The sequence below is a fragment of the Neofelis nebulosa genome, chromosome 5 (genome assembly GCF_028018385.1).
Source record: "Neofelis nebulosa isolate mNeoNeb1 chromosome 5, mNeoNeb1.pri, whole genome shotgun sequence".
NCBI classification, from domain to species: Eukaryota; Metazoa; Chordata; class Mammalia; order Carnivora; family Felidae; genus Neofelis; species Neofelis nebulosa.
In genome coordinates, this window is record NC_080786.1 from 130,688,825 (window position 1) to 130,710,208 (window position 21,384).

General features: G+C 37.3%; 1 protein-coding gene across 3 annotated transcripts in view; it reads right to left on the bottom strand.

Moving 5' to 3' along the window:
• Window positions 1-21,384, bottom strand: part of SAMSN1 (SAM domain, SH3 domain and nuclear localization signals 1) — a 140,613-nt gene that overhangs the window by 64,485 nt on the left and 54,744 nt on the right. For 2 of the 3 annotated variants that reach the window (XM_058731754.1, XM_058731755.1), the window contains 2 exons: window positions 20,704-20,830; window positions 18,977-19,329 (listed from right to left, as the gene is read on the bottom strand). The exons of the other annotated variant lie outside the window; for it this stretch is intronic. In XM_058731754.1, the coding sequence (XP_058587737.1) occupies window positions 18,977-19,329; window positions 20,704-20,830 (480 nt within the window). The remainder of the gene's footprint in view (window positions 1-18,976; window positions 19,330-20,703; window positions 20,831-21,384) is intronic. 3 annotated transcript variants of the gene reach the window in all.

The window sequence follows — 21,384 nt, forward strand, 5'->3', positions numbered from 1 at the left end:
TTGTGAAGAAACATACACTAAGAACAATACTAGGGATGCTGGAGTACACCTGTTGTTTCTGTTAAGTGTATTTCCTAGAAATATTATGAATTGCAGTGATAATTGGCAAATTTGATACAAACAAATGACTTTTCAATTGGAGTAGGTGACATTCAAACCTCTGACACTTCTAAGGCTATATACCCTTTAGCTATTTCTAATCTTAAATGGTTTAAATAGATCCTATTATAAATACAGAAGGTTTGAGTATGTTTTCAGTATTTCAAGCAATGTAAATGCACACACACACACACACACACACACACACACACACATACTTTACAAGTGATACATCTTTACCAAAGGGATAGAATTCACTAGAGAGCAAGAAGACACTGTTAAGGCATTCTGACTCACATTCTGCCATTTCATCATAATCTCCTGAGACACATCATGTTGTACTTGCATATATGAGTAAATAATTTGATGAATACAAAACATGTCTCAATAACTTTCATGTACTGAATATGATAATTGGTGTCACAGAAATATTAATTTTGGGGTGCATGGCTGGCTTAGTTGGTATAGCATGTGACTCTTGATCTTGGGGTTGTTGAGTTCAAGCCCCACATTGGGTGTGGCGCTTACTTAAAAATATATATATTAATTTTATAGCATAACCAAACATGTAAAGTACACATGTTTCTGATTGTATTATATTGAAGGAGCAATTTAACATGACTTCCCTTTGTTTTAAACACGAAGTACCTAGTATGATAAATTTAAAAATCACGAGATTGTTAAATTAAGACTCTTCCTAAATAAACATAGAACACTTGTGTATGCAACTTAGTATTTGGATATCTTGAACACTGACATATAAAATTATAATATTCCCTTGGGAAAGTTAAGGCTCAGAAAGATGAAGAGCCTTAAGTTAAGGAAACAGAGATAGCTAATGGCAGCAGTGATCTAGAGCCTGAGTCTTTTCACTTGTGGGACAAATATAGTGCTGTGCCATTGCCACATGACTTCTTCTTCAGTGGTAAGCTGTGGGTACACAAACAACAGGGGGTTCTCTACCTAGTGATTCCTACAAAATGACTTTTTAGAGAAGTTGGAAGCCTTAATCAGTATTGCGCGATAGTTTCTTATTCTGTAAAACACATTTTCTCCAAGGAAAAACAGATCTAGAATAGCTGCGAGGGGCTGCGGATAAAAGTGCTATCCTCTCTGTAATTAATATTTGTGGCAGTACCAGTAGTGGTTGAAATACCTAAATAGGGAAAGGCTGAGCAAGTGATACAGGCACAATTAAGAATGGAAGTGAAAGTAAACAAAAAATACCCTGTATCTATACCGGGTGGTCACGTTAGATACTTTTACCCACTGGTATTCATTCATTTCTTTCATTCCTTTCTCCAAATACATTTTTTAGTGCTTACTATGTACCTAGCACTAGAGAATATCTCCATTAAAGAAAAAAATGTTTCATTTGCATATGTTACCTGGACTTCAGGAGGAAGAAAATTACTATTTCTGAACCCATGCATTTGCTTTTAAATCAGATAATCTGAAAAGAATTTACATGCTTCTAAAACACTGGCTTGAAAGAAGAGTTATATGTATATATAGACAGAGAAATATTGTTTATAAGTTAAAAAGCCACAATGCCCTATACTCACATATTCAGTCTAATTTGTTATTAAAGTACAGAAGAGACAAGAAGAGTGACGTCTTGGAAGAATAAAATGAGCAAATATTTACTGATACCAAGCTATAGGCCACTGTATCTCATTTAATCTTAACAACTGTTAAGATTATATTATATTATATTATATTATATTATATTATATTTATTATATTATATTATAAACTATTATTATCTCTTCACTTATAAACAGGAACCTGAGGCACAAAACAGCTAACTCACCTAAAGTCAAAAGGCTAACAAGGAGTAGAGATTTGAACGCAGGCATGTCTGACTCCACTGTACTACAGAGCCAAACACTTTATGCAAAATAAAACTCGAAGCAAATTAAGGGAGAAGATTGCCTGCAAAAAGCAACACCTCTCATTTCTTTGGTAGTTAGGTGTGCATATAAAACTTGGTTTTATAACTAGAGAATGGGCCACCCCCTCACCTTTGTCCTCTGTCCTTTCTTCTGGTCTATTTCCTTTCCCTACTTTCTATTTTGCTCTTCTTTTCCTGGGCCTTGCTACACTACCCCTTCCTCCTAAAACCCCAGTGGACTATTTTTCGGGATCAGTTACAGAAGGAAATTGAAGGCAGCTCACGGTAAGCTCAAAATTGAGCCAGGAGAAGTTGAAGAAGCACAAACTCACCATTTGGCACGCAGGCTTCCAATGGGATTTAAATGCAACTGGAGACATTACTGAAATTGAGCAGAAGCGAGGGGAGAAAAACAGAAGGGATGCACCACGAGGCATGGAAAGCTAACAAGAAAACACATTTTACTCTATGTGTGTCCTACAGAAGTCTTCAAAGATGTATTCAAAGTATCCCCAACTATTGACCCTTTATTGACCATATTGACATTTACACCAGCAGCCATACTGAGAAATTTAGAGACAGTATTAAAGTTCAAAAGCAAGTAAAGAGCTCAACAAACTGTCTCATTTACCCCTAAATTTATAATTTCCACACTGGTGTTGAGATGCAGCTTTCTAAAATATGTGTTTGTTCCATTTTAACATTGGTTCTTGGGGCTTGGGGTAACCATCTATATGCCGGGCAGAGAGCTAAATAAGCACCTTCACATAAAATATCTCTTACCATTTTAGCAATAAGTCTGGGAGAAGGGCTATATTTTGCCCACCATGCAGAAGAAGCAACCGGGGATCAGACAGTAATGTGACTGTGTATGCCATGGATTCCAAATTTAACCTCAGGATTCCTTCCATTAATGTCTAATGCCTTCCCCTTATCCCATGCTAGAAAACTTCTAAGTACAAGGCTAGCCACACTAAAAATGCAACAATTTTCTATGGATACTAGGGGTTTAATAAATACTGATGATTGGCTGATGTGTTTAATTTCAAAAGGCAAGCCATCGTAGCATGTCTCCCTGTCAGTGGGGTGGGAAGTGAGGCATATGTCTAGACAATGGAAAGAACGGAGACATACCATAATTTATTCACTTCCAATTACATATGCGCAGACTGACTTTTTATTTTTTTTTTCAACTTTTTTTTTTTTTTTTATTTACTTTTGGGACAGAGAGAGACAGAGCATGAACGGGGGAGGGGCAGAGAGAGAGGGAGACACAGAATCGGAAACAGGCTCCAGGCTCCGAGCCATCAGCCCAGAGCCTGACGCGGGGCTCGAACTCACAGACCGCGAGATCGTGACCTGGCTGAAGTTGGACGCTTAACCGACTGCGCCACCCAGGCGCCCCGACTGACTTTTTAATTAGTCTTATTTTTGTTACTGATAAAGATATAACCTAGCTGTTCTAATAATTTTCCTAGATACAAAGGTCAGACTATTGCTTTGGTTGACAACTCGTTGGCAGCAACCACATTTGCACTGCGGTTCCTTTGGTTGACTTTAAATTCAATTGTATTTTAGTCAAAGGAGACTTTTCTCCACTTTCATCAGAACTGAATTAATGCACAATAAATACGGCCATCAAATTTACTAATTGTGGTGAATATGGATATTCAGGGGGTGCAGACTGTCAGGAAAAGCACATTACAGAAGCTAAGTACTCAGTTTCAAAAAGCCTTTTAACATAAATATTTCAAAATCATCAGTTTTGTTACCATTTAACACCAATGATTCTCATTTCCCACAACCTATTCTGACATTTAAAGGAACATTATAAAAAAAAGAAAAACCCTATTGAATCATATACGACTACCATCATATAATGCCACTTACAATTTACGGGTTTGGAATAAAGATAAAGACAGAAGAAGGTTGGCCATGGTGAATCAAAGACAACTTTTTTCACATGTTTCTTTTTGAGTTATGTTAATGTTATTTGATGTAAAGAAACACATAATCACATATACATACACACTGCCTCGATATCCCTTCCAAACCCATCAGCTTGGTTCAAACATTTTAGGGCTTAGGGATTAAGACCAAATGAGATTGGAAATACTTACTAAAGTAAGTGGGTTGCATAATAATACTGGGCATTTTCTTTAATCCTCTGACAGGAGATGACTTTTGCTCCTCAGTGATTGGGTAGAATTTTGTGTTAGGGGCCTTAGGTCATACAGAAGTGTTGGGAGAGAGTTCCATGACTACTAGAACCATAGGAAGGCAACTCACTAAAACATCCATACGAAGGAGGAGTTGGCAGAAAAGAGGATTGAGAAAGGCTACATAGAAAAGAGGCACCCCATAAATTGAAGAAAGTCACAAAAATGACTTGGGCAAATGGTTTTTAATCCAACTTGGATGTTAAGCTCAAAAGAACAGAGCAATGATCCAATTAAGAAAATCAGATTCTACTTACAAAGTTACTAAGGAAAATTATGATTATGTCATAAATCAAAGAGTTATTTATATTCAAAAGCATTTTGTAAAATCTGGAAGATGTATGGTAAGTGGTCTGGCAGTTTGTTATATCCTTTATCTGGGGACTTTTCTGCTCTGTGATTTATCAAAAGCCCCAAACACTCTCTGACGGGTTTTAACCAAGTCAGTTTGGAAAGCACGAAACTACTTCTGGGGATTTATCAGGTGTACCCATTAGAGGCTCTGTATACTTTCATGCAGGGTGATCATAAGGGCTTTGAGTACTGAGAGTTCCCAAGGGCTGCCTGGTGCATTATTTTCCTGTGTTCTGAGCATGAGGTCCACAAGATGATATGACTATCTTATAGGAATGGGATTCAGAAGACTTTGACTGAATGTTCAGCTTGGCCCTGGAACAGAACTTGGGTAGAAGTTCCTTAATCCACAGAGCCCTATTGACTCTTTCAGAAAATTGAATTATCTACTTTATATAAATGCATATATATATATATTTTCAAAAATACTTTCTGGAGAAGTGAAGATTAAATTGGAAAATCAGGGAATCATGAATTGTTTTCTTCTACTCAGAGGTGATTCTCAAACTTTGGTGAGCGTAACAGTATCGCCTGTGGAGCTTATTAAAGAATGTCCATCCTAGATATTCTAATTCAGTAAGTCTGGCATAGGTAGACCTTAGTAACGAATGCCTTAGGTGATTCTGATGCCTTTGGTTCATGGAACCACACATTCAGAAACACAGTTTTAGAACACAGTATTCTAGCAAAACTGTGAAATAGATATTTTATTTGGAATCATCAGATGTGCTGCAATTCTTTCTTCCAATGTCACTTCTCTCCTTCAAACCTTCAGGTTTCCAAGAGTTTCGATTCTCATCTAGAATGAGCTCTCTAAGTCCCTCTCAAAAGTGAAACTATATCAACCTTTCAGATCCAAGCAGCACTGAGTTCTAGTAAGTGTGCAATGACAAGATACTCAAGTTAGAACGCTACACTTTGCCTAATTATTTAAAATTGGGTAATAGGTTTTCACCATTTTAACTTTTAAAATGTAAGGCTCTAAGTTTAGGAATATTTTCATGGGAATTAAGTCCTATCCCCAAGATAATGGCTTAATGTAATCTTCAACGGCTATTTATTCCTTCACAAAGTTGATTCATAAATATTTATCCCTGAAAGATCCCTTAGTGGTTACCTAGTCTTATCCATTTATTTTACAGCTAAGGAAATTATAACCTATATTATCTGGCTTGTCCTCCAACTCAGAATCTTTGTTCTTCGCAAAAGAAGAAGTTTCCCACCTAAGAGAAACCTAATTGAGAACTAAGTCTACACTTAGAAAAATTTCCCCACTGAGTCACGCTTTGCAAGCCAGCGTCGAAAAAGGAACCCAGGGCCTTAAATTATAGTAACAATTTCTTCATATAAATAGGATGCAGGATATTTAGGTTAACTTCCTTCAGAGTATTTAATTCGTGGAATGAAAAGGCAAGATCATTGATTCATCTCACAAAGAAATACACTACTCCAACAAAACGAAATTACTCAGAACTCTTTTGACTTCAAGTACTGAAAATGTAGCATTAAAAAGCATTAAAGTTACTTTTTGTGAAAAGAGACTATCTGCCACATCCCATAGTAAAATCTGAATGCCTTTTGGGTAATTGCTGCTTTGAGTATGCCCCCATTTTCCTTCCACATGTACAGAAAATTTAGAGCTGATGATATTTTTAATCTTAATCCTCATCTGCTGTTATTATAGATTATTTCTGCACTTTTCAAAATGTGTCCTGTTAACCCAGGGCCACACAGCTAGCAAAACTCCCTGGAACTCATGCCTCTAATTCTCTTCTTCAATCCTGTAAAGCTTTGAAAGATATTGATTCTGCAAATGTAAAAAAATTAACATCAAAAAATAGCACGCATAAAATGGGAACAGGCCAAAGAAACCCTAAGAATATTGTTTTAACTGGAAGTTGTACCATTAACTGCTACAACTTACTGTATTCCTGTTATGGCTTTTTGCGATATATTTATCATTGTGTGGGAGCAGTTTAATCTACTCCATACAGAGAGCAGTAGGAGCTCTCAGGGGCTTCAAAATATGATGGCTCTCACCACAAACAACTAATCTAAATTTCTTGCAGGTGGCAGGTCTAACTTTTTTTTTTTTTCTAAAAGGAAATAACCCTTCTCTAAAAGTCAAATTTGTTTTTAAAGCTGCGGTGTCTTTAACCACTTCTTTTTCCAGTTTTTCAGGTGACACCTTGTCATGACTTACGGTGGGTTGCATCAATCATTCTGGGTTCTTACAGAAAATATTTTGTGGTGGTGACTATCACATGCAAGAAACTAAGTGCCCTTTGTGGGTGACTGCGCAGGTACCTCTGATTTCTTGCCAAATCATTCAGAATGCCGCAAATCCATTAAATCTCTCCACAGGGAGGAAAAAATTCCCGCATCCTAGAGAGAGAATTTATGAGTTCCTTTCAATCACCACAAATGAAAGCCACCCTTAATATTCATTAGAGATTTTATGGTGGCAATATGCATTATCTATTCGCATGCCCCTCTGAAAGGCCAATTTCCCTTGAAACCTTGCATGGCTCCAAGCCACTCTTTGTGGAAACAATGGCCTATGTCCAAGTGGAATCCGGGGAAGCAAATGGATGACATTTCCTTATCCGTTGGTAATGATTCCATTAAGTCACTGTGGTGGCTCTGAGCTTCTAAGTTTTAAAAATTAAAGCACAGATTTGGAATGTGCAGTCATGTCACCGTGTCACTTCTCTGCTGTCATCTGTGACCATATGTCCTAATATGAATGGGGCTTTTCGGTTTGCATCACAAAAATGACTTTCAAAACCGATGTTTCTTTCCTCTGGAGAAAGGTGTGCACTAGGAACATAAGTCTACAAGCCTGAGAGCTTTTCATTAATCTCTTCTTCTTTCTACCACCAGAGTTCAAGCCACCATCATCTTGCGTCAATTTTTCCCTTCAATCGAGGTCTCGTCACTATGGAGAGTGATCTTTTAAAAATATAAACTTAAGTCCATATCTCACACCTTCAACAGCTAAGGAACCAACAAACAATAAAAACAGACCCTAAGCCATTGGTTTAAAACACTTCTTGTGTAGCTTCCCAATGCTTTTAGGGGACAGACAACAAAACTTCGGATAACCTATCAAACCATAAGTGACTCGTTCCTCAAACTTACCTTGTGCCACATCTCCTCGCTCTCTCCCAGCTGTTCTGACCATTATCTCATTCTCCCTAGCTTTGACTAATTATCCCTGTAAGTTTTTCCTGACTCCTTGACTAGATCCAATCTGCTTCTTGTAGGCCTCCACAGAGCTCTCCTTGCTCTCATCAAAGGTTTCATTTCATCCTTATTTGTGTGATTATATCTTTGTTTGTCTCTTCTTGGACTGTGAGGTTCATAGTGCCTGTTTCTGCCCAACAGTTCATCCTCCCTAATGTAAATATTCCGAAACAATGTCAATATTCCAAAAACAAATTTGTTCAGTGAATGAGTAAATGACTTCTTGAACTTCATCCATTTTCTGTCCTGGCTGAAAATCCCTTTTTACGAATAAGATGTGGGCTTCAGTTTGGGTTGGGCTTAAGATGAGCTGCAATAAGGTCGTATTTCTAATCCAATTATTTATCAGCATAGTTATATTTAATAGCTAGGAACCATGAGACCTTACACTGATCACAAAGATCTTGCACTGAATGTTCACATGGGTTTTTAGAGTGAATTCAACCAGTTGCTTTACAACTTCCTAGGAAGGAGAGAGAGCATCAATTTCTTGCCTTCATTTTTCATTCTCTTCTTTAAAAAAGGTGAGTTAAAGGGGCGCCTGGGTGGCGCAGTCGGTTAAGCGTCCGACTTCAGCCAGGTCACGATCTCGCGGTCCGTGAGTTCGAGCCCCGAGTCAGGCTCTGGGCTGATGGCTCGGAGCCTGGAGCCTGTTTCCGATTCTGTGTCTCCCTCTCTCTCTGCCCCTCCCCCGTTCATGCTCTGTCTCTCTCTGTCCCAAAAATAAATAAAAAACGTTGAAAAAAAAAAAAGAAAAAAAAAAAAAGGTGAGTTATGCCTGAGAGTTATAGTCTGGCTGTGAAATAAATATCGTAAAATGCATATGTGATATGGCTATGATAAATACAGGAAAGGAGACTTGAAAGGCTAAAATAATTTTACATAAGTAACATGCTGCTAATACAGTGATAATTTGAGGAGTCCAGAAAGGGCAGTGGTCAGCCCAGCACATACACCCCCAGCCCCACCTTCTTTTTGTCTGCATGCTTCAGAGAATCACAGGCATGAAGTCACTAGAGGAGCCCCAGGAAGCTAAAAGCAGAGCCTCACCCTACACATACTGTGTATCTCTGAACTAGGCAGTTCTGGCCTTCTTATCCCCAGGGAGAAAATCGGGCAAACTGTGTAAAAAAAAATCTTAAAAATCAGTGAAAACTAGTAATGTACATTTAACACAACATTATCTCATAGGATATGATGTTGCAGGGAATTATTGATGGTGAGATGCTAATGCAAAGTACATGTCTTAGTCATCTTTGTGGCCCCACAACCCAGCACAATACCAGATGTCTTAGACGTTATGTTGTGTTCATTGAGTGAAGGATAATTATAAATGCAGAATTGTAAATTATAATTAAATAGTAATAATTTCCACTAAAAATAGCAGCCTTTCTTCATTAAGTTCCAACTGGGTATCAGGTACAGTTAAACACTTTATGGGCAATTCACAAAGAAATCTTCGTTATGTCTATTTAGTAGATAAGAAACTGAAACTCAGAGAAATCAACTGGCTTAGTCACACAGTAGGCAGTGAGGCTACAATTTGAAGACCAAGCTTATTTGGCACCAACCTTCATGGAATTTCTACCCTGTATCCTTCCCCTTTACAGGCATATTTATTTCCCTTTCTGCTGAAAAATAAAAACTACTTAAAGACAACTTAGTTGTAGGAAAAGTCTGGACTGAGACTTAGGAGGCTGATGTTTAGTATCTGCCATCATCTGCTGTGGAACCTCAGGTAATTCACTTAATCTTTCTTGTGCCTCAATGTCTCCATGTGTAAAATGGCAATAAAGTTTTGCCTAATTCATAGAGCGAGTATAAGATAAAATATGGGAAAAGTTATATTGTACCTTGAAGGCTGAGACTCTATTTATTAAGCTATTAAGCCCCTACCTTGAATTGACACTTTCACATGGATCATTTCATTTTTATACTGCAAGGTAGGAACTAATGTCTTCATTTTTACAAATGACACAGGTAAGTTGCTAGCCTGGTCTCAAATGCTACAAAGCCATGATCTTTGCAGTAAACTTTTGATTCTTATAGATTTGAGCTTAAAATCCAGCTCTGCCACCTACTATTACATTGCACAAATTATTTAACCTCTTTGAGCTTCAGATTTTTATCATAAACATGGGGGTAATAACACCACCTTACTGAATCATGACACCAAGATAGCCTGTATAAAAGCTCCTGAGGGGCGCCTGGGTGGCGCAGTCGGTTAAGCGTCCGACTTCAGCCAGGTCACGATCTCGCGGTCCGTGAGTTCGAGCCCCGCGTCAGGCTCTGGGCTGATGGCTCGGAGCCTGGAGCCTGTTTCCGATTCTGTGTCTCCCTCTCTCTCTGCCCCTCCCCCGTTCATGCTCTGTCTCTCTCTGTCCCAAAAATAAATAAAAAAAAAAAAAAAAAAAAAAAAAAAAAAAAAAAAAAAAGCTCCTGAAACACGTTCAAGTGCTAAGTCAACGGAAGCCATGATCATCATTATACTGACATGTCTGCATGGTCAGAACAAGATCTCAAGGCACACAGTACTCAAGGTGGCACTTAGTGCGTGTGTGTGCGTGTATGTGGTGGGTGATGGTGACAAAAGAGGATGTCTCACTCCAACCCGGCACTCTTTAACCCACATAGCCCCTGCTTTTCTCCTCCCCTCTACAATCTTACTTAATCACCCACCCATTTTTCGAAGCAGAATTCAGTCCTGTGAAATTATATTCAAAAGGATATTTAGAAGCTGTTCTTTGTGAGTGGCAGAAGCCTTCTTGGCTTCTGAGAATGGAAATGTAGACATTTTGGTCCATGAAGAAGATTTCATGGCTATATCCCAAGGGAAGTCAATATTCATATACACAGTTGCTGGTTCAGAACATGAGGGAGAAAGGAAGTAACAGGGACAGAGGAAGTGCAGTTGGTCAGGAAAAATAAAAAACCATAAACCAAAACCCAAACCTAAAATAGCTTATGTAAAAGAAAAAAAAAATGGTAGAAATAAGGTCAATAATGGTCATCTGAAGAGTGAGAAAAGAGCTGCTTTTAAAAAGCTGAGAGAGGGGCACCTGGGTGGCTCAGTCTGTTAAGTGTCCTACTCTTGGTTTTGGCTCAGGTCATGATCTCACAGTTCATGAGTTCAAGCCCCACATTGGACTCTGCTGACTTTCAGAACCTGCTTGGGATCCTCTCTCTCCCCCTCTCTCTGCCCCTCCCTTGCTCTCTCTCTCTCTCTCTCTCTCTCTCTCTTTAAAAATAAATAAGTACTTAAAAACTGAGAACAAACTGAGGGTTGATGGGGGGTGGGAGGGAGGGGAGGGTGGGTTTTGGGTATTGAGGAGGGCACCTTTTGGGATGAGCACTGGGTGTTGTATAGAAACCAATTTGACAATAAATTTCATATATTGGAAAAAATAAATAAAAATAAATAAATAAAGTAAAAAAAAATTAAACACCTGAGAGAAAATCTACTCACTAATCTTTCTGTATATAGAATTCATCATCCTCGGTGTGTCCTCATAGTCCTAAACATTGAACATAAAATTAAATAAGACCTTAAAAATAATTGTTAGTCCTCCCTCATTCTAAAGATGAGGGATTAAGCAAAGATGGAGATTAAGCAATCTGACTCACAGTGATTCTATTAAGTGACAGAGTTGAACTCACACGTGACTCTCCTGGCTTCAACCTGTGCTCCTTTGATGTGTAACATGGCCTCCAACACACCATGCTACACACTCAGAGTATGACTTTGGTCTTTAGCTTGCTTAGCAAAAGTTTGAGTTAAGTATTTCTTTCTCTTCCACAAAAGAAAATCTACCAACATTTAGAGTGCTTTCCAAGGCTCATTATATTATATACAATGTTCTAATAGTCAGGCTTTACTCTCAAAAGTTGATGTCCAGATTTAGTGATTTCTTTGTTCTTTTGAACCATGCAAAATAATCAGGCTCTAATTAAGAATGTTATTTAGGGGCGCATGGGTGGCTCAGTTGGTTAAGCATCTGACTCTCGATTGTGGCTCAGGTCATGATCTCACAGTTGATGAGATCAAGCCCCCCAGTGGGTTCTGCACTGACAGCATGAAGTCTGCTCGGGATACTCTCTCTCTCTCTCTCTCTCTCAGCCCCTCCCTCTCCTCTCTGTTTCAAAATAAATGAGTAAACTTAAAAGAAAAGAAAAGAAGGACATTTAGGTCTCCCGAGGCCAGTGAGCATCATTGGATCCTCTCTTCAGATTGATGTTCTTTGTCCTCCTTCCATTTGAAGATCCAGTGAAACAAATTTCAACTTTCTTGTGGAAACAAAAATGTAGTTATAATTGACCATCGTGGATGGTCTTCCATTATCACAAGAGCCATTTCAAATGACAAATATTTTATGATGACTTTAAAAAGATTTTCTTGTGAGGAGTACGAATCAACTTTCTCCCTAATTTGATGCATTTGAGTAAACAAGCACACAGTGAAAACAAAAACAAAAACGAAAACCAAGAGAAAAGTGGGGGAAAATCTTAGGGCGATACATGAAGGAGAAGGATTCTTTGCTTCTGTAACAGTTTTAGAACTAGATCACATGTCTCTTATTCTCACTGATACGCATGAGGTTTGTGTAACTGGGAAAAGCCATACACCAACCCAAATAATTAGGCTGGTTTTCATTCTACCTTGTTCTTCCTCAAAAGTCTAACTTAGTGATATCTCTGGTTACCCTGGACTTGTAGAATACTACTTCACACAGAGCAATTACATTTTCTCACTTAATATTTTTTTGTTATCCATAATTTTATTTAAAAAGACATTCAAAAATTTTATACACACTTACAACTTACTTTCCTCAAACTCAGCCTAAAACATTTCCATTAACCTGATACCTTGTACTGTTACAATGTCTCATGATTTGCTTCTTCTATAATCTCTTTTTTTATTAATGGAAAATTTGTTTACATGTCTCACAAGCTCTTTTCCTGGATTGTTTTATATACAATTACTGCAGTGTGTTTTCCATCCTAGTGTATTTTCACACCAAGGATTGTGTGATTCTGTTCCTTTTTAACTTTTCCTTTTAACCCATAAACTCTCATTATAAATATGAAATAGTAGATTGGCTACCCCACATACACACTTCTAAGCTCATACATTCATAGCCTCATGAGGCACTTAACGAGAATTTGCTAACGAGTGAATGAATCGATGAATGAAGGAAAAAACGAATCAATAAGCTGTTACAGCATCTCCTAGTTTTCACATTCTTCTCTTGGGTAAATGTTAATTCTCCTGCCACCAAACATCATATTGGCTACAGTTAAAAATTTGTCATGTAAAATATTTGTAATTAACTAATTTATTCTTGGTTTTTTTGGTTTTTTTTTTATAAATATGTACTCTTTTTTTTTTTTAACGTTTATTTATTTTTGAGACAGAGAGAGACAGAGCATGAACAGGGGAGGGGCAGAGAGAGAGGGAGACACAGAATCGGAAGCAGGCTCCAGGCTCTGGGCCATCAGCCCAGAGCCCAACGTGGGGCTCGAACTCGCGGACCGCGAGATCATGACCTGAGCTGAAGTCGGACGCTTAACCGACTGAGCCACCCAGGCGCCCCTAATTTATTCTTGTTTATTTAGGCTTTTAAAATTATTTTTAGAATCTCAATGCTCAGGTTCATCAATTTCAGTGCAGAGTGTAGTAAATATAGATATCTTTTGGTATTTTGGTATCACATTTTTCTATTTTTCCTTTTGATTTTCTCAGTACAGATTATTTACTTTGCCTTCCCTTTCAAAATTGTCCAAATCTACTCATTGAATCATATCCTCTTTCCATACTACTGTAATTCCAATGTTAGCAGATAAAAGTTAAATGGTTTTTGTTGTCACAGTTGAACACAGGGGCATGAAACTATGAGAAATTATGCATAGATGGTTCATAGCCCGCCTCCCTCTGGGTGGATTCGTGAGCAGTCTTCTTTGCCTGCGTTATTCAGTGGGACCACAGAGACTTTTTGGTAGGAGTCTCACATCACTAACATACAAAGAAAATAATAGAATCTCTGAAATTAATGCTGCCTTTTTTTCCCCTAAACCGTGTGTTTCCTTACTCTCTTTTTACTGGTCGTCTCAATCTTCATTCCTTTTCATATCCATATTTTTTTCTTCAAAGTGTACATCATGGATTCTTACTTATCCATCAACACTTCTAAACTTCCATACTATTCATCAAATAGGTAGAGAAGAAAGGAAGGACTAAATGGGGAAACAGTATAAATAAAGCTAGGAAGATGGAGAAAAATCAGTCTTTGGCAAAAGGGTGGTATCACCTTGTTGATAGCAGAGTATGTGTGTGAAAGAGATTTGTGGGGTTCTAGTTAAGGCAGATTAGGTGAATGAGTTTGCATTTAATCCTGTAGGTGTTGAGAAGATATTTAAAGGTTTGCGAGGGGTGCAGTAACATTAAGTTTGAGCTTTAGAATCGTTAATCAGGTAGTCAAGTAAATTGATCTGGTAGATTAAACTGGTAGTGACGTGTCATTTTGATTGAAGGAAGTAGACTCTGGTCAGAGAGACTGGGGGAGATTGCCAAGGCTGAGAAAAGAGAAATTAGACACGCAAAAATAGCGTATACTGGTCACTTTTCTCTCACAGATCAGTTTTCTTGGTCAGTATAAAAACTCTTATACCAACTTAGCAGTGGGTCTGTGGGTCCCAAGATCATTTCCCCTTGTCAATAATTAGAGCATACATTACTTCCCATTTGAACGATTAATTGTAAGACATGTTGTTCCTTTACTTCTCGGCGAGCATCAGCAGACATCCTGTTCCTCTCGCTGAAACAGTTCCATAAAGAAATTTTCCATTATCCACACTTTCTCTTCTGGCACAGTTTTGACAGGTTCTCATAGTACTCCAAGAAGACCTCAGATCTCTACTCTTCTCGTCTTCTTATTACGTACCTTAAGATGCTTTAAGTAGAACTCTGTTTATTATCTCACCCTGAGATTCTGTATATAAACTTTACTCATTTTTTTCTTTGATTTTAATGCAATTCTCACTATTATTTTTCTATCCACACTGCACTTGAATGATCCTGTGCTCTGAGTCTCTGTTCTGTTCCTTCAGGCCTTTACTTTCCTCCTTCCTGAAAGAACTTTTGTTATTATCACTTTTTAAATATATCATTCTATTTTTAAAAAATATTTTGGAATATCAAGGGAGAAATGCATATCTGCTCCCCCTTTTCATGTCAAGATTACTTCCATTTCTTAATATTATAAAAATAATTTATCTCTCTTATAAATCTGAAAAATTATCCCAGATTTTGAAAAATACGTTTGCTATTATCATGACATCGTATTCAAGGAAGGCCTCACCTCCTCTGCAACACACAAATTTTCTTTCTTTCTTGCTCTTCTTCCCGACCAATTCTCTGACTCACTTCCCTCTTTTGTTAAGATTTTTCAAGCTCTTAGCATGCAGAGCTACGCTGTAAGTACCCTTCAATCACTCTTCTTCTAAATTGATTGTAAACACTTGGCTTCAAATATTATTTTTGGCTACCTTCACTATTACCTTTCTTAAAACCATCTGAAACCCCCTCTCTACACCACTCATCTCGGATATGAAAAAAAGAGCTCTGCATCCTTAAGTAGTTTTTCTCTTCACACTTTCCTTGTGGAGTATACACGTTCATAAATCTGGCGTTACCCTTCTCAGTTTATATCAATTCCATAATCACATATCTTTCCCCACGCCCCAGATCCCACAGACCTTGCAAACAACTAAACTGTGCGTTAAATATCTGTGTATGTCTCGTTCCTCTCCTGTTGACTACTGTGAAAAGCCCTTCACAAATAATACATTTCCCTGTCTGGCTTCAGTTTGTTTATGGCATCTCAACTGAATAAAATGTTGCTTCTTTCCAAGTCTAGCACAAGCCTCTAGATTCTTTGGTTTGGGTATAAATATTATCGGCTATCAACTGAGTCCTGGCACCATTTTCTTTAATCTCCCCCAACAGCCTTGCATGATAGACATCAATAATCTTGTTTTACAAATGGGTGTTTCCAGCACACACAAATTCACTCAGAAGAAAGGCGATGAGCAGAGTTGGAAAGCAATGCACAGAACTGGAATTAGTGGGTTAAAGAGGGTAAAGAATTTGCCTAAGCTCACTCTGCTGGCGTTGTCAGAACCGGCGTTAAACCCAATTCTATCAGAACCAGCTTTGAGAGTATGAGCCCGCAGGGCTTAGTCGAGAATCAGACTGGGGTCAATAAAAACTTTCTGCAAGACAAGTCAGTTTCAGGCCACCTGAAAACTCTGCTTTGATAATGGCATCAAAGGAACTGGAATCTACTATTGCTGAAATATTTGAAGTTAAGGAGAAACTAGCGTCTTTGTGGATTGGTTTATTTCCCTTGAAATGTGGGGGTTTGGCTCAGCTCCAGCATATCTGTATATGTTGGTACATATTTTTTTTAAATATGGTCATACTTTTACCCTTTAAAATTGCAAAAATGTCACCTCTAACTACTTGTCATTGATGGTAAGTAACACTCATTTCAGAAGCAAAACTTTTCCCTCAGCACTATTCGCCTTCTGTACTTTCTATAGAATGAAAGTTAAAGTATAACCCAAGTAATAACCCTGCAATTACTACAGAAAAAAATACCAGCTATGCTAAAATGAAACTGGGTATTTTTCAGTTGGTATTATTATAGAATATATTGTAGAATATAAAAATAATAATTTGCACTCATCCAACTCCTTTCATTCTATGTCTCAAATCCCTGAGTGTAAGTGGTCTCATTAAGTTTACCAAACCAATTTAACTCTAACATGTTCTTGAACCCTTTCTCCAAATCCAGAGAGGTTTTCCTGTCACAAATGCTGAATGTTATCATCTGAAACTGTGTGTATTCTGTAGATATGTTTGACCTTCTGCAGATAAGACTCGTTTACTTAATCATTTAGGTATGAACTATAATAGACAAAACTACCAAAAAGAAAAGAAAAATGCTACTATGTATATATATACTTAGATCTATACGCACATTCACAAACACATACGCATGATAACTGAGTTTATATAGATTGGATTAATATGAGAATAGTTAAAAGAATAAGGATAAATGTTCCATGTAGATCTATGGAAATAAAGTCTGTTGGTTTCTAAAACTCCATTTATTTAGCGAGGAAATGCTACTCAAGTATTTATTGAGTTCCCATAATACTCTAGGGATTAGAGAACATACAAAGACAAGTATTTATAGGAAATAAACAGATGCCCAACTAATTCTACCATAGAGTAGTACTCAGTAAGGTCCATGAAGACAGGGGCAGTGTATGTATTGTTTGGCTCTGTATTCCCTAGTGTCTAATATTGTGAACTGATACAAGTGATGCCAATATGTGTTTTAAAAATATATAATGAAAAAAAATGCCTTTTAGTTCCCTAAAAAGTTCAAAGGAAGAAGCAATTATTTTTATCTGGCACGACCCAGGTAGCATTTCTAAAGGACAAAGTAATCTGAGGGATAGGGTAATGGTTAACGGCAGGAATAGCACGGTAGGCAGAGGCTGATACGTAAACACAAAGATAAAGAGGCAGGAAAGAGCAAGCCAGTCATTAGGAAGAAGCAGATCATTCAGTTTGGCAGTCCAGCACAAGTTTTCCATAAGGAAGCTTTAGATCAAGCTGAGAAGTTAGACTGAGGTCAGACTGCTAAAATCCAGAAATGCCAAGTTAAGGAATCCAGATGTTATTCTTGAAAGAAGCTCTGAATATTTGAATTTAGATTTTTATACACCAGCCTTGCTACTTGCCGAGTAGTCCTTATTCTTGATCCTGATTCTAAAGCTGTCAGGGGGAGTCTTCAGAAGGAGATCCTAATTATATTATCAGCTGCTCTCCGAGAAAGTGCTCCGGGAGGAAACTTGCAAAGCCCAGAAGCCCCACAGGAGAAGATGAAGACTAAGGAATTGGGAGAGACCTTCCTAAAAATAATTGATGTTGGACAGTTTTATCAGTTCTGAGTCTGCTATTAGACACCTGTAATATTTAATGTGGTACTTTGAACACAGATTACTTTAGCACTAGTCTGCAAAGACCTAACTTAATACACAAATCTTAAAAGAGGAAAAAGACTCCAAGCCTCTTCAGAGAGCGCTAATGCACCATGAAATATAGCCTCTAATGAGAGACTGATTCTTAAAGCCAAGTGGTGTAGAGTAGGGTTCCTGCATTCACAAAGTTGTTCCATTCACTCACTACAAGCTCAAATGACCATGAACTGTAGAGAAATAAAGGTATATAACACGTGCCTTTAGTAACTTATAACCAAGGTGAAAAAAAATTGCTTTTAAGTGCTAGAATATTTGTACTATTTAATTTCAGTTTCCTAATTACCTGAGGAATTTAATATCACTACTTCCATTTTACAGTTGATACAATTAAGATGAACATGTTTTAATATTTTGCCTAAGCTAAACAAATAGAAGAGCTTGGATCCAAACCCAAATTTCTGTCACTCCAGAGTCCACACTCTTTCTCTTGTATCATATAGCCTTAGGGCCTAGTTCAGTAGATGGGAAACACTGTTATTAGCTAAAAGCAGGATCCTCAGTGTATGATTGATCTTGGTTCCACTTTTGCTGGCTCTGTGACACTGTACCTATTGCTATCTTTTTGTGTCTCATTTGTCTCAATTATAAAATGGGGGAATTAGCATTAAAATAACATTCCCTACCTTACAGGATTGTTGTGAGATTTAAATAAAAGAATGAAGTGCTTAGGGGAATGGCAGGCACGTAGAAAATGCTCATTTAAATTAGCTATTATTTGTCACAGAAACTTCATGACCACAGCAGTGATTTAGACAATTCAATCCACACCTTCTTGAGCTGAATCAACATCCAAAGTTTTCTTTCCACTAAAAAAAATTATCTCAAAAATATCGTGCAGTAGTTTATTTGAACACAAGGAATATATATACAGACTATAGTAACGTGATAGCAAAAGTCACAAGAGCTGCAATGCTTTCTGGAAAGACAACTCTAGTTTTGGTAACTTTTCCTGACACTGATACAGTTGACTGATTAGCACTTTTATTATCTGTTTCTTTCTTGCTGGTACAAACATCGAGATGAGACAGTGCATTTCCTCAGTTTACAAACTTACCCAAGAATGTGGGAGATCCATATCTGTACAAGAAGACTTAAGTTGTGGGTGGTGAGTGCAGCGCAAACAGTCGTTCCAGGGTCCAACTTGGGCAATTTGAAAATCAACACATGTCCAGAGAGGGGTTTCTGGAAAAAGCTTCCAGCTGTTCCACATCTGAACTTCACCTTCATTGTGTGATAACATTTCTGCCATATTGCCTCCAGTGGAAATGCTGGATCTAACCAGTGATGCAGAAATAGAATCCAATCTCCTCTCCATTTCTTCCTTTCCCCTTGTGCTAACATTACTAATTTTCTTTTCTTGGGATTTGGTTAATTTCATACAGGAAATTAAAGTTTCATCTTCATCCTCTGAATTACAAAGAAAAATCAGTTAAGAATATAATATGGGTTTTATACTTCCTTTGATATAGTAGAAAGGAATGAACATCACAGGACAAACCAGGAATTCATTCACCTTCACAAAATAATTTAAATTGCAATTCTTTAAAGAGTAATCCTTTGTATAGTAAATGATTTGTTTTGTAAGAACAGATTGACCTAAAAGATTTTGAAGCTGTATATAACGATTATATATAGTCTGGCTACACTGACTGAAAGCCACATGCAAATAGTATACTAAAAGATATTTTAGAAAAATTACAAACTAAAAAATTCCCCATATCATATAAACATGGTATGGTCTGCTTGCATTCTCTTTTTAATGTTTATTTATTTATTTTGAGAGAGAGCGAGGGGAGGGTCAGAGACAGAGAAGGATAGAGAGAATCCCAAGCAGACTCTGTGCTGTCAGTGTGGAGTCCAACATGGGGCTTGACCGCACAAACCATGAGATCATGACCTGAGCCAAAATCAGGGATTGGATGCTTAACCAACTGAGCCACCCAGGTGTCCTGGTGTGCTTATATTAAGTTTTTTTTTTTTTTTTGATTTTTGGAAATAATGTGTATAGAGAGCATCATAAGAAAGTAAATGAATTATTCCCTGTACGTAAATAAAAAATGAAATCTCAGTGGACATGGGCTGAAATACCACTGGTATTCTAATTTTTTTCTGATATCAGTCTATAAATAGATTTATGCATAAAGTGTTTCTCATAGTGGAATACTTTGGAAGAGGAAGAACAAGACTGAGAGAACAACAAAAAGAAAGTATATCTTTAATACTATGAAGTTGATTAGTGAGACCTATATTTTTACATGTGGTGAAGGGTCTGATGAAATTTCTAGGAATATATAAAACAATTACAGAAAATAGAAATACATGTGACCCATGTATGGAAATTATACCATATCACAGAATCTCTTTCAGTTCAAATGTTTCATTGATGTAAACCAAAGATTATGATTAATAGCATGTAATTGTGAATAAATAAATGAACTTCAAAGTTGCATGTCATGACATGCCATTTTGCTGCACTCACATAAAAATTGAAAAATACTGTTTCCCGTGGCCAAAGAATGGGAATAATGAACAATTAGCACCCTTATTATCTTGTTCTCCCACGCTATCCCCGAGTCTTGTCTTGAAGGGAAGGAGATATGGTATATAAAGCAAAATTCAGGAATAGGGTAAGGATATCTGTTTCACAAATAAATTTCTAATTTAAAAACCCTGAAGATTTAATGGTTATTTTAAGACCTTATCAAAATGGCCTTCATTTTATATATGCTACTCAAATTCTTTCTCAAAGAATTTTTGGCAGCTTTTTGACTTCTTACTTACCAAGGTTTATTAATGTGGGTTTTATCTCATTCAGACTCGGCACCCTGGCTTTCTTGGTCCAAACCAGTTTCTGTAGTCTCTTTAACGTCCCCATTGATTCCGCTGGGTCACCGCCTGATGTTACAGCCTAGCACAAACACAGCTCAAGGTAGGGACAAATTATTCTTCACAAAAGATTAAATTTAAAATGTGTCGAGATCATAAATATGAGAAAATTAATAATGTGACCTCAAAACCTGTAGCCTGAGACAATTTTAAGCGATAACTTGAAAGCAGACAATTTTTTGGTTTCAAACTTGTAAAATATATTACAACCAGCCAGTCATACTAAAGTAGGGCATTTTTTAATCTTTTTTTTTAACTTCAAAATGCAACAAAATGGATTGAATCTGGTGCCATCTATGTGCTTGTGCTCAGTGTGAAATAGTGGAAAGACGCAAGGTCTTTGCAGGCTAACAAAGAAGGAATAAGAGGTTTAAAGTTGCTACTTGCAAGTTGTTGGAACAGACTGATGGTATGCACAAAAAAACAAAAACAGAATTTAAATTTTCTTCATTTTTCTTCATTTTTTCTTTTGGAAATTTCTGGTAAACCAGCATTTTATTTCAAGCATGAAATGTTTTCAAATAATATACTTTTCTTTGAATATTGCTTCTTGCTTTTTAGATACACACTGAGGAA